The sequence below is a fragment of the Equus quagga genome, chromosome 4 (assembly GCF_021613505.1).
Source record: "Equus quagga isolate Etosha38 chromosome 4, UCLA_HA_Equagga_1.0, whole genome shotgun sequence".
Lineage (NCBI taxonomy): Eukaryota > Metazoa > Chordata > Mammalia > Perissodactyla > Equidae > Equus > Equus quagga.
Window position 1 is genome coordinate 101,089,294 of NC_060270.1, and position 13,860 is coordinate 101,103,153.

A 13,860-nucleotide genomic window follows, 5' to 3' on the forward strand; every position below is an offset into this window, starting at 1 on the left:
CATCATTGTGCGATCATACAGCGTGCTTACACCAAGCTAGATGCTATAGCCAACTACACTCCTAGTCCATATGGTACTAATCTTATGGGACCACTATCGTATATGCAGTGCATGGTTGACTGAAACGTCATTATGCAGTGTGTGACTGTAGTTTGCTAGGACTACCATGACAAAGTACAATATTATGTTTTTTTAAAAATTGAAGGTTTGTGGCAACCCTGAATGGAGCAAGTCTATCGGCTCCATTTTTCCAACAGCATTTGCCCTCTTCCTGTCTCTGTGTCACAATTTGGTAATTCTTGCAATATTTCAAACTTTTTCTTTATTATTATACATTTTTTGATGATCTGTGATGAGTGATCTTTGATGTTTCTATTGTAATTGTTTTGGGGTGCCATGAACTGTGGCATACCCATAAATGATGGTAAACTTAATCGATAAATGTTGTGTGTGTTTTGACTGCTCCATTGACTGGCTATTCCCATCTCTCTCCTTCTCCTTGGTCCTCCCTATGCCCTCAGACACAAAAATATTGAAATAAGGCCAATTAATAACCCCACAATGGCCTCTAAGTGTTCAAGTGAAAGGAAAAGTCACACATTTCTCACTTTAAATCAAAAGCTAGAAGTGATTAAGTTTAGTGAGGAACACATGCTGAAAGCCGAGGTAGGCTGAAAGCTAGGCCTCTTGCACCAAACAATTTGCCAAGTTGTGAATGCAAAGGAAAAGTTTTTGAAGGAAATTAAAAGTGCTACTCCAGTGAACATACGAATGATAAGAAAGCCAAACAGACTTATTGCTGATATGGAGAAAGCTGCAGTGGTCTGGATAGGAGATCAAACCAGCCACAACATTCCCTTAAGCCAAAACCTAATCCAGAGCAAGGACCTAACTCTCTTCAATTCTATGAAGGCTGAGAGGTGAGGAAGCTACAGAAGAAAAGGTTGAAGCAAGCAGAGCTTTATTCATGAGGTTTAAGGAAAGAAGCATTTCCATAGCATAAAAGTGCAAGGTGAAGAAGCAAATGCTGATGTAGAAGCTGCAGCAAGTTGTCCAAAAGATCTAGCTAACATAATTAATGAGGGTGGCTACTCTAAACAACAGATTCTCAATGGAGATGAAACAGCCTGAAGAAGATGCCATCTAGGATTTTCACAGCTAGAGAGGAGAAGTCAATGCTTGGTTTCAAAGCTTCAAAGAACAGAGTGACTCTCTTGTTAGGGGCTAATGCAGCTGCTGACTTTAAGTTGAAGCCAGTGCTCATTTACCATTCCAAAAATCCTAGGGCCCTAAAGAATTATGCTAAATCTACTCTGCCTGTGCTCTATAAATAGAACAACAAAGCCTGGATGACAGCACATCTGTTTATGACATGGTTTACTGAATATCTTAAGCCCACTGTTGAGTCCTACTCCTCAGAAAAAAAGACTCCTTTCAAAATATTACTGCTGATCAACAATGCACCTGGTCATCCAAGGGCTCTGATGGAGATATACAATGAAATTAATGTTGGTTTCATGCCTGCTAACACAACATCCATGCTATAGCCCATGGATCAAGGAGTAATTTAGACTTTCAAGTCTTATTATTTAAGAAATACATTTCATAAGGCTATAGCCGCCATAGATGGTGATTCCTCTGATGGATCTGGGCAAAGTAAATGGAAAACCTTCCGGAAAGGATTCACTATTCTAGATGCCATAAGAACATCTGTGATTCATGGGAAGAGGTCAAAATACTAACATTAACAGGAGCTTGGAAGAGCTTGATTCCAACCCTCATGGATGACTTTGAGGGGTTCAAGACTTCCATGGAGGGAGTAACTGCAGATGTGGAGGAAATAGCAAGAGAACTAGAATTAGAAGTAGAGCCTGAAGTTGTGACTGAATTGCTGCCATCTCATGATAAAATTTGAATGAGGAGTTGCTTCTTAGGGATGAGCAAAGAAAGTGGTTTCTTGACATGGAATCTTCTCTTGTTGAAGATGCTGTGAAAATTGCTGCAATGACAACAAAGGATTTAGTATATTATATAAACTTAGTTGATAAAGCAGCATCAGGGTTTGAGAGGACTGATCCAATTTTGAAAGAAGTTCTACTGTGGGTAAAATGCCATCAAAATGCCATGCTACAGAAAAGTCATTTGTGAAAGGAAGAGTCAATTCATGGAGCAAACTTCACTGTTGTCTTATTTTAAGAAATTGCCACAGCCACTCCCACCTGACCAGTCAGCAGCCATCAGCATTGAGGCAAGACACTCCACCAGCAAAAAGATTACAACTTGCTGAAGGCTCAGGTGATAGTTAGCATTTTTTAAGCAATAAAGTATTTTTTAATTAAAGTATATACATTGTTTTTTTAGACACAACGCTAACACACACTTAATAGACCACCATACCCTGTAAGCATAACTTTCATATGCAGTGGGAAACCAAAAAATTCTTGTGACTCTTTACTGCAATATTTGTTTTATTGCAGTGGTCTGGAGCTGAACCCGCAATCTCTCTGAGGTATGCCTGTACTGCCACAAACTGAGGGGTTTAAACAACATAAATTTATTGTCTTACAGATCTAGAGGCTGCAAGTCAAAACTCAAGGTGTCAGCAGGGCTGGCTCCTTTGGAGGGCTGCGAGGGACGGATCTGTACCAGGCTGTTCTCCCTGGCTTGCAGAAGGCTGTCTTCTCCCTGTGTTTCTTCATATCATCTACTCTCTGTGCATATTTCTGTGTCCAAGTTTCCCCTTCTTATGAGGACATCAGTCATATTAAATCAGGGCCCACTCTAATCAACTCATTGTAACTTGATTGCCTCTATAAAGACCCTATCTCCAAATAAGGTCTCATTCTCGGCATTGGAGGGTTAGGACTTCAACGTGTAAATTTTGATGGGGACACAATTCAACCTGTAACAGTCCCTATGCTTTTTGTTCAGGCTGGCTACCTAATTTGGAGGACCCAGAGTAAAATAAAAATGTGAGGCCCTGGCTGGGGCAGGGAAGTCAAATCAATCTCCACTTCCCATGGGCCCATGAGGGATTGGAGCCTCCTAGTCAGAAAGTGCTGGGAACACCCTCGGTACCTGGATCGAGATTAGGTGACAGCTTCTCACTCAGTCCCTGTCTAACACGCAGTGGTGCTGCCAGCCCAGCGGGGTCAGCCACTGCCCTGCTCTGCTGTAGATGCCACTGGCCGTCTGCTCCCAGGCCCTGGACACCCAGTCCCCCAACCCCAACGCAACCCAGTTGCCACGACAGGCAGAGAGCTGGAATGGGGACAGGAGGCTGAAAACCCATCCAGGAGAGGTAGGGAGGTGACATGAGGTGGGACTGAGCTTGAGCCAAAGCTCCAAGGCCCTGGCTCATGCTCCATTGTCCCACGGGACTTCATGCCCAACACACAAATTCAAATATTAAAATTATTACGAATTCCAAAACTCAAAACCAGAGTATTAAACCTTAAGTTTAAGGGCTTGCTGAGCATGAGGCCCTGTGTGACTACATGGGTCACATGCCCATGAAACCCACTCTGTTCTCATGTGAACCAGGCTAAGACTATGGAAGAAAGACTTTGGCAAACTACAGAGCACTTTTTTAGGGCAAAACTGCTTGAAGCTAAAGAGTATCTGCCTTGGTTTCCCCGTCTCCGCAATGGGTTTATAGGATCACAGGATCCTGTTAAGGATTACCTCAGTTACTATGGTCACTTTGTATTTATTAATAAGAGAAACGCAAATCTTAAACTTGAACATGGACAGTGCAAAATAAGACAACAGTGTTCATAGTTAGATAATCACTTAGAATTTCCTGTTTATATTTTCATAATCGAAAAGGAAAGCACTCAAGAAAAGAATGCCAAGAGCCAGAAACAGTGGGCCTTTCTTATTAGCATATTTCTTTGGAACTGTGGTAGTCTGGAAAGTATCATAAATTAAAAAGTCATGTGGTCACACATGAAAGCAGAAACCTCTTGTCTGTTTTGTTTAGCTCTTTATCACAGAACACAATTTATAGAAATTCAAAAAATATTCCTCCATTTTTTTGAGTGGCTTTATAAAATATTTTCCCCCAAATGTCTTAAGATGGTGTTTATAAGGTGTTGTTTGTTTCTTTTGTGAACTATAATATTTCTTTTCATTCTGATCAATTCAAAAAATATAACATGTTCCTGGCTTTGCAGTGGAACATCTCCTAAAAGGCTTTCAAGGATAATTTCTAAAAGAAAATGGAGGCAGGAGTCTATAAATGTCTCAAATACGTGACTTTGACGATCATGTGAGGATTCACTGCAGAGGGATGAGCTCAGAAGAGGCAAAACAAAGGAATCATTTCTGCAGAAAACCCGAGATAAATAAGCAAATTGTTAGGTCAAGGAAGGGGAGCTGACAGGACAGCTGAGCTCTCTGTGTGGCTCAGCCCTTCTGGTCACTGGCTTGGAACCTGCATTGTGTGGTATCAGTTACTGCGACAACCAACAATAGGAAAAGAGGGTAGGAGCTTAATGAGAAAGAGTAAAAGGTCCAGGAATACTAAAAATCTACGCTGACTCCCAAAGGCTCGTGAGGAAAAGAGCCAGTCAGAAAAGCTGGGATGAGAGAGTATGGAAGTGGAAAAGATTCTAGAGATGACGGAGAGAGATGGGAAAAATGGAGTCAGATGGTTGGAATGATTTACGGCCAGGAAGGGCAGCTAAACTAGTATCTGATCATGCTTTTAAATTCCAAATCTCCACATTAGGAGAATGGCTTGTTGTCCAGGGCTGTAGGAATTGCCTAGAACAGTTTTTAGAAAATCAATAGCTTTCCAGATTTCTGCTTTATGAATATATACACTCCTACACGTGGAAGTACTAGTTTGGAAAAGGAGGAGTTGCAGAGAACAAGAGGCTGGCTTCCTGTGCCTCCTGCCATGAAATCAGATCACAAGCTCCCAGCAAACAGTGGGACACAGAATGAACTACTTTGTGGGGTCACAAGGCTATCCAGAGGTACTTTGCATTAGTGCTCCACCGCCTGGTTCACATCCCCACGCTACAAATTCCTGTAGGTGCAAGTTGCTTACCCCTTCTTCATGTAAATGAAGGGTGTGTATTAATAATACCTACCTGATCATGGGGAGGATTCAGTGTGCTAATGAATGTAAAATGGCACACAGTAACCACTCCCCAAGTGTTAGATACTATTAGGAGCAGCAGAGAGTGGCATTTTTACCTTCCTATAAGAAATGGAACCTGTGGGGGAAATTTCAGGGTCACGACTTCTGCCCACTGCTGTCTTCAGGTGGCGGGTCTCATCACCCTTTTTCAGAAAGCTCTCCCACAGGGCATCCTTTCTTCTCTTCCTCTGCATTGTAGTGCACTGCCCTGAACCCCTTCCTCGTATTCACTACGTGATACCATCAGGCACCATGTTGTCCTTTCTATCTCAGAGGCTTTACCTTTCACACAGATGATCTAACACCCTAGCCCAGTGTTTTCTCCACCACAGGTCGTGGCTCATTAATGGGTCATGAAATCAATTTAGTGTGTCATGACCAGCACTACAAAACAAAATAGAATGGCACAGAGTACAAAGTAGCAGCACATCATATTAGGTAAGGGTATTTTTTTTTCTGAGGAAGATTGGCCCTGAGCTAACATCTGTTGCCAATACTCCTCTTTTTGCTTGAGGAAGATTGTCACTGAGCTAACACCTATGCCAATCTTCCTTTAGTTTATGTGGGATGCTGCCACAGCATGGTTTGATGAGTGGTGCTAGGTCCACGCCCAGGACCCGAACTCGTGAACCCTGGGCTGCAGAAGTGGAACGCACGATCTTGACCACTACACCACTGGGCTGCCCCAGTAAGGGTATTCTTTGATGAAACTTTTATTCCAGACATGCATGTCTGTACAGCTCTGGACTCTCGGTTCTTCAACCTCCTCTGCTCCAAGGACCTTCTTTCACCTGTTCTCCACTTTAGTGATCACTCCTATAACCATAGCTTGGATCCAGTCACTACTGAGAATGGAGCCACCTCCAAAACTTGTTATTTCCATTGTATAATTACATTCTGTCATTTCTTCCATCTCTTGATTTTCACTGTCTATTATTTTTATTTTCTTCCTTTTTAACCCATATTTCTTGAATCCAAACTTTCTGCTCCTCAATATTCCTACTGGTTCTGACTTAGTTCGGGTCATCAGCATCTTTCTTTACAGGCAATTGCTTTAACCTTCCAGATGGTCTCTTTGCTACCCTCCAGAATCATCCTCTTCAAGGTGCAAACTGACCATGGCATTCCTAAACTTAAAAGTGTGATCTGGTTCCCCTTTGTTAAAACTCACAAGGCTCTTCTCAGCAGTACCCACTTCACCCAACCAGAATTGTTTTCCCATAAGCAGAGTGCCTTTGACCAAAATCTTCACTTCCTCATCTCTCGCATGCTCCCAAATATAGACACGGCACAGCTTCTTGTTCTGCCCTGACCCTCTTCTGGGGATTTACTCCACCCATGGCCCCTGATGGGGCAGCATCCCTGTGTGCTCCTCATGCCCCTCCCACGGCCTCCGAGCCATGGGAAGGCCTCAGATTCAAGGGCAGAGCACAGGGACTGGCCAGAATGCTGTGACCAGTGTGTCCAGATTCCTCTCCCAGGAAATTACGACTCTTCCAAAGAAGCTATGGGAGCTACATGTGAAAGTCCTGCACATGAAAGCAGAAGATACCAGTCCACAGAAAGAGAACCAAATGGGACCACCATGTGGCCCGAGAGGGAAAGGAGATGCTTCATTCCAGTGGCCAGTTCTCAGTTCCCAGGAGGGCTGGTTGCACAAGAGAGCCTGTCCTTGGGTCCCCTTGAGATCCTGGTCCCCATACCTACAGCCCCACCTTTGCCTGAGTGACCTTCAGTGGCTCTTTTTCCTCCATCCAAAAGAGCCTGGACTAGAACTTTCAGCCCATTAAACTACTATTGCCCAACACGTGATTCTGTGCTGTGCACATATTCCACGCTTTCCCTTGAATGCTCTTTCTCCTTTTTTGATGTGGCAACTACCTACTTATCCTTCAGGAAAACAAATGCCCTTTTTTTTTTTATTTTTTTTTATTTTTATTTTTTCCTTTTTCTCCCCAAAGCCCCCCGGTACATAGTTGTGTATTCTTCGTTGTGGGTTCTTCTAGTTGTGGCACGTGGGACGCTGCCTCAGCGTGGTCTGATGAGCAGTGCCATGTCCGCGCCCAGGATTCGAACTAACGAAACACTGGGCCGCCTGCTGCGGAGTGCGCGAACTTAACCACTCGGCCACGGGGCCAGCCCCTGCCCTTTTGTGAGTTCCCAGCTCCTCAGGCCAGTTCCCGCCTCTGCATCCCTCTAGCTCTTTGTTCATTCCTTGCTATCATAACATCTACTGCACTGTTTTGAAATTGTTTGTGTTTCTTTATCTGTTTCTGGACTCTCAGCCTCTTGCGAATAGTATCATATCCTGCTCATATTTTTCTCTCTCCAGTCTGGGAGTGAGTAACAGATTCTGTTAGTTCCCTACCCATGGCACCTCCCCTGGGGCTCACTCACCTGAGACGGTTCCCATATACTCCAACTGACTTTCTGTGTCTCCATGCCTGATGGTGTTCCACGCAGGCTGAGGAGACTTCCATCAATGGGGACGTCAGGAACCCTCCATCAATGAGGGGTGGGGGTTCTAAGTACCTGTACTTCCCGCCCCTCAGTGTGTCCACCATATTCTCCCAGTCCCTCAGGGGGCCTTGTGCAACTGAGCCTCAGTTGCCTGTAACAGCTTTCTTTCTTCACTTCCCTGTCTCATTTCCTCACTCCCTCACCACGCCTTCTAGAATTACCTCCAAAATCAACTATTTGCACCCAAATAAATACATGTCTCAGTTACTGCTTTTGGGTGAACCCAAACCAAGACAGGGAGATAAAGCACACAGTGCTCAACAGATAATGAATGAACAACTGAGGCCTCCAGCTCCTCATCCCCTCCCATTGGCACGGGATGTCAAGAGACGCCCCCCCCCCCCCCCACCCCAGGTTCGCCCTCTTCTCCCCAGGACCCCACTTTAACCTCACGCTCATCAGCACCCTCACTTCCTTTGGTCACTGCTCATTCAGAAGAGCCTACCCTGACCATCCCCAAGGACTGATACAGCCTTGGACTCCCTCACTGCTGCTGCTGGGCAGACGAATGCTGCAGAGGGAACTCTCCTACTGTGCTGGTTGGGGCCATTTCACATTGATAATTCTCAGCCCTCAATGTAGCTTCAAAATTCTTTTACTTGCCCCCAGTTCATTTCCTTTAGCAACTTCCACAGAGCCTAGACCCTTCTGCATTCTCTCTCCTGCCCTGCCATGATTGGGGGTACTTGAGTGAGTGAAGTTACTATGTTTTAGCACTTTACTAGAAGAAGAGCTCAGACACCAGAACCACAATGAAGCCCCTTGGTATAGCCAACTGGAGGTTGCAAGAGGTAGGAGACAGGCTGCAGGAGGTAGGAGACATGCTAAGTACAGTGCAGTTTGCAGGGCAGTAAATAATTGTTACAGGGCTGTCAACCTATCAAAATGGTCCAGACTGGCAGAGGAAGAGGGAGCTGTGGTGATATTGAAATAAAAGGACAACACTTGGGTAAGCACTATTACTAGCTCCATTTTTACATATGAGGAAACTTAGGCACACAGAGGTTAAGTAACTTGCCCATGGTCACACAGCTTGGAATTGGTAGACCCAGGATTTGAACCCAGACAGTCTGGCTCCAGACCCCATGAACTTAACTACTATATGACACTGCATCTACTGATTTTTGAACACGAAATTTTTGACAAATGATTAAGAAGTCAGCACAACGCCACCCACCATCTGCCTCCCAAGGCTGGGATGCTTATAATACATATCAGATCAATCATAATAGATATGGAACAATGCATATCAACAAGTCAGAAGAAAAATACTATATGCATAATCCGCCTTGCATTATTACATATCCCTTATTGGCAGATTTGAAACTGAAGTGGTGCATATTTTCTCCTGGTTGCTCTGTAGATGCCCATCATGGCTAAAAGTAAGTCAACATGGTATAGAGAACACAGCGGTAAAGTGAGGCACCCAAAAACACGACTAAAAATACCACGGCTGTATCTCAGCTTCCACATCTGAAAAATGGATGGCTGGAGCAGACAGTATCTCAGATCCCTTCCAATGCTAAGATTTTGTTTTTCCATCTTTGTACAGACAGGAAAAACTTGCTTTCAAGCTCGTTTAGGTTATGCTTGAAATTCTGCTGATGTGGTGATTGCAGTCATAGATGGGAGACTGTGTGAGGATTGGTACATTCAACGCCACATAATCTCCTGCTCTTTAGCAAATTGGTAGCAGCATTTTCATATTTGAGAAATCTCCGTGCCTATTATTTCAAAGGCCTTCAGATTTGCAAACTGTCGCCTGGGGTGCACAGGAGGTAGCAGATGGTTCTAACTTCAGAGTGTCCTTGACTACTGAAAACAAGGCACTGATTAGAAATGATTTCAGGCCAGGATTTGGGTCTGCTGCATATAGTAGGGATTAGCCCATGGTGCTAACCCTGGCTCAGAGGATCACCAGCGCATTCTCTCTGCATGGCTCGCGGCCAGCTTCTGTCCAGCTGCTGTATTCTAGATACCTGGTACTCCGGCAAAGCCCTCATTTCAAAATGTAGAGGAAAAAGCAGTGTACAGTAAACTCACAGTGGACATGGATCACATCATGGGGCCAGATGTGCATCCACAGGAGCATTTTTATTGAACTGACCAAGAAGGTAAGAGATCTCTGACCTATGGCCACTTTAGAATGAGAATTACTCAACCAGTCCCTGAGAAAGCCTCCGGGGAGTGCTAGAGAATTCAGTCCAGAAAGACGACCTCAAAAACGTATACATAGGACGTGGAGAAGGAAAAAAAATGAGCACAGACATAGATTACACCTTGCCTTACCCCTTCTCTCCAAACTTATCCCAGAGGCAGAGAGGAGAGAGGCTGTCAGGAGGCTTCTCCCGGTTTACTTAACTTCCCCCTCCGTCCCCCTCCCTTCATATATGGGCTTTGACGTTTGGACACTGGCTTCTTTGCCTCAGAGGCGGCCGATGCAGTTATTCAAGCATGTGAGTCCCTGCAGGACAACGTCTCCTCGAGTCCCTTTGCACGTCTCTTTATTAGTCTTACGTGAAATTTGTTGTTAGAGCCGTGGAGTCGCTTCCGATTCCTGGCGACCCCGTGAACGGCAGAGCAGAACCTGGCCTTCTTTTGCGTCCTCCTCTCCCCTTCCCGGGCTCTATCAGACCATGCTCCGCCGCTATTCACAAGGTTTTTATGGCCCACTTTTTCGGAAGTGGTAGTAGGTGCTCAATAAATGTTTGGTGAACAGGTTCGTGTGTGCGCGTGTGTGTTGCGGGGGTAACTGAAGGAAGTCTCGCTCCCTGGCACACCAAGTGCCTTACAGAAGTCATTTAATCCTCACTGGTCCTATGCATATCACGGACACCATTTTTCGGAAGAGAGAAACTGAGGCGCAAAGAGGGTAATTTGCTCCAGCTCACACAGCTCACCCAGGCCACAGGGTCTCCTCTCTCACATTTAGTCTATGAGGCGTTAATAGAGAAGAGTAAGTTTTCTTTCCCTGAAGGGGAAGAGGGGAGAGGCCTGGCTTGGGGCCATTTTGCAGGTGGTGGTGCACACCTAGACGGCCTGCTTGGGGGGGGGACGAAATGGGACATCTTTTTTGCCATCATTTATCCGAGAGATGGTCCTCCCCAATAAACAACTCAGGAGTTTACATTTTGAAAAGTCTCCTGTCCTCCTATGCCCCGCTTTTCCTGGGTCAGAGCTGGGTCAAGTTGCCTGCGAGCTCAGACCCCGCCGCTCACCGCGCTCCCTGCAGGAGCCTGGAGGATACGGCGCAGGAGGAAGGGTTGTGGAGTCGGGAGAACGGGGTGCAGGCCCCTCCGGATGCAGGACTGGCCCATCCACAGGGCTTTCTCAGGACTATAGAGACGCTGCCACCATATAAACTCGGCCGCCCTTGCTGCGTTCGCCCGCCCTCAGCGTCGCCCCTTCCTCCTCTCCCTTCACCACTCCAGCCCCGGCTGTGCCGATCTGGTCCCTTTGGCCCGGGGGGACACTCACCCTGCCACTCGAGGATCCGCTCGGGGGTAAGCGCCGCCGCCGCGCTCTGGGCGCAGCCCCATGGTGCCCCCAACAGCAGCACCAGCAGCAGCGAAGGCAGCAGCATCGCTAACCACTGGACTCGCCCTGAGCCGGGTCGCGCCGGCAGGGACCAGCGCTGCAGCCCGGGCGCGCCGCCCCTCGGCGCGGGAGGTGGGACCGCACCTTCCTCCGCGCTCCACCCTGCCCGGGCCTCGCCACCCCCTGCGCCCTCCGAGACCCACTCCGTCACCCCTGCGGCCACAGTGTGCAGGCGCTGGGGCCTCTGGGCTGGAAGACCGGGAAGTCGCAGGGTTTTCCCCGCCCTACGCACTCCGGCCTGGAGAAGGAGGAGGAAGAGGGGGTGGACCATCTGCCCATCCCAGAAATTCCTGCCTTTGTAGGGGGGAGGGACGAGGGGGGAGGCTGCCCCATGCACGTTCCTCCTGCTTCCAGCCTCCTCTGTCTTTCCTGGGGGAGGCTGAATAGGAGTTGGGAGTGAGCGAGTTGAGAATCTCTGGGCCAGGAAGTCTGACATCTGGGTTTGCAAATCTCCCAGATTCTGGTAAACACTGCGGGTTTGGCAGCAGGCTGTTTAGAGTTAATGGAGCTGCTCGGGGAACCCAGGCGCTTTGGGAGCGTTCTTGACCTCCTCTCTTCTGGAATGCGGACCACTAGAGATGCCTGGGGTGCGCCTGGGTGTCCACCCTCCTCCCTCCAGAGTACCCCGAAGGTTCTTTCATTGTTGAGCTCTTTTCTGTTTTAGAATATTCCCCTCCCCTCCCCTCTCCTCGGATCCCCCTAACCCAGCACAATAGCTGGGTTATCCTCCTTTATAGCTGAGAAAACCCATCTAGAAAGGCAAAGTGATTTGCTCTAGGTTACTCCTTAATCTAGCAAAAGTTACTCCCTAAACTAGGAAGGAGAAAAACTGACTAAAACGTAGTCCTTCTAACTGTAGTCTTTCAAATAATCAGCAGAACACTAGAAACATTTAATATTCATAAGAACAGGCTGATATAAGACCTTTCCTGAATAGTACCTTGATGTTAGTCATTAAAACGCCAGAGAAGGGAAGAAAGCAAAAGGGAGCTTTAAAAAGAGGAAGGTGAGAGGCGGCTGTGGTGTAGTGGTTCAATTGGCTCTGCTTTGACTGCCATGAGTTCAGATCCTGGGCAGTGACATAAACACAGTCATCACACCATGCTGTGGCTGCGTCCCACATAGAAGAACTAGAAGGACGTACAACTAGGATATACAACTACGCACTGGGGCTTTGGGGAGAAAAACAAAAAAAAAGGGAGGAAGATTGGCAACAGGTGTGAGCTCAGGGCCAATCGTCCTAAAAAAAGAGGAAAGTGGTGGGATCTTGGAGGACCTTGCCTTTCTCAGCTGCCTATCGGCCAAGATCAAACCAATACTTTTGGGTAACACTGTCTGCTAGTGTTGAACCTCCAATATAATTGTATTTGGAGACAGGGCTCTTAAGGAGTTATGGTTAAATGAAATTGTAGGGAGTGGGGGCTGTCCTAGATAGGATTGGTGGGCTCGAAAGAAGAGGAAGAAAAGAGAGAGCTCTCTCTACCTGCAGGCCATGAGGAAAGTGCATGTGAGGACACAATGAGAAGATGGTCATCTGCATGCCAGGAAGAGAGTGCTTATCAAAAACTAAAACCTGGGGCCAGCCTGGTGGCGCAACGGTTAAGTGTGCGAGTTCTGCTTCACTGGCCCAGGGTTCACCGCTTCAGATCCTGGGTGTGGACGTGGCACCGCTTGGCAGGCCATGCTGTGGCAGGCATCCCACATATAAAGTAGAGGAAGATGGGCATGGATGTTAGCTCAGGGCCAGTCTTCCTCAGCAAAAAGAGGAGGATTGGCAGCAGATATTAGCTCAGGGCTAATCTTCCTCAAAAAAAAAAAAAAAAACCAAAACAAAACCTAAAACCTGCAGGACCTTCTTCTTGGATTTCCAGCCTCCAGAACTGTGAGAAATAAACTCCTCTTGTTTAAACCACACCATCTGTGCTATTTGGTTATGGCAGCCCAAGCAAACGAATAAACTGAATTGCCTGGTTCTCCAGAAAGCAGAGCTTGGGATGAGCCCCCCGGCAGGGAGTAGGATTGAAGATCAGAGTGAAATAGGGAAGAAGGGAAAGCCGCTACCCTGTCTACTGCAGTAGCAGCCTGTGCTCAGTCTTGCAGGAACCTCAGAATGCCTCAGAATTGTCCGCTCTGAGGAGAGAAGGACAGAGCATTTATCCACGGGCTCGCCATCCCCGCTGGTTAAGGTGATCCTAGGGTTATTAACTCCTCTGCACACTTCTGCACATTGGTGAGCTTCCAGCATGGGCTCCCGCCTTGGCGTCTGAGAAGCCTAGGGCCAGGCAGCAACAGGTGCATGGCATGGCCAGAGGTGAGGTGCTGTCAAGTTGCTCCAGAGCGAATCAGGGGTGGCTACTGCAGAGGTGACTGGAGTAAGAGGCGGGGCTGAGAGGATGTGAGAGGTTCCAATGTGAGTATTGAGTCAATAGCGTGTCATTATATGTAGAAGTCGGCATTCCTGCCTGAAAACATGCAGAAAGGGATGCTTTCAGCATACCGGACTCTGCAGACTTCAATCACGAAGGACTTTTCAGTCTCCCCTATGGCCTCAGAACCACATTGTGTGCTGTGAGAATATCCCTGAAGTAGACAAT

The 13,860-nt window shown here is 46.9% G+C and overlaps 1 protein-coding gene across 2 annotated transcripts in view; it reads right to left on the reverse strand.

Moving 5' to 3' along the window:
- PLA2R1 (phospholipase A2 receptor 1) overlaps positions 1-11,447 on the reverse strand; it is a 105,528-nt gene extending 94,081 nt beyond the window's left edge. For both annotated transcript variants that reach the window (XM_046658995.1, XM_046658994.1), the window contains exon 1: positions 11,147-11,447. In XM_046658995.1, coding sequence (XP_046514951.1) covers positions 11,147-11,252 — 106 coding nt within the window. In that variant the 5' untranslated portion in view covers positions 11,253-11,447. The remainder of the gene's footprint in view (positions 1-11,146) is intronic.
- Between the last annotated feature and the right edge of the window lie 2,413 nt (positions 11,448-13,860).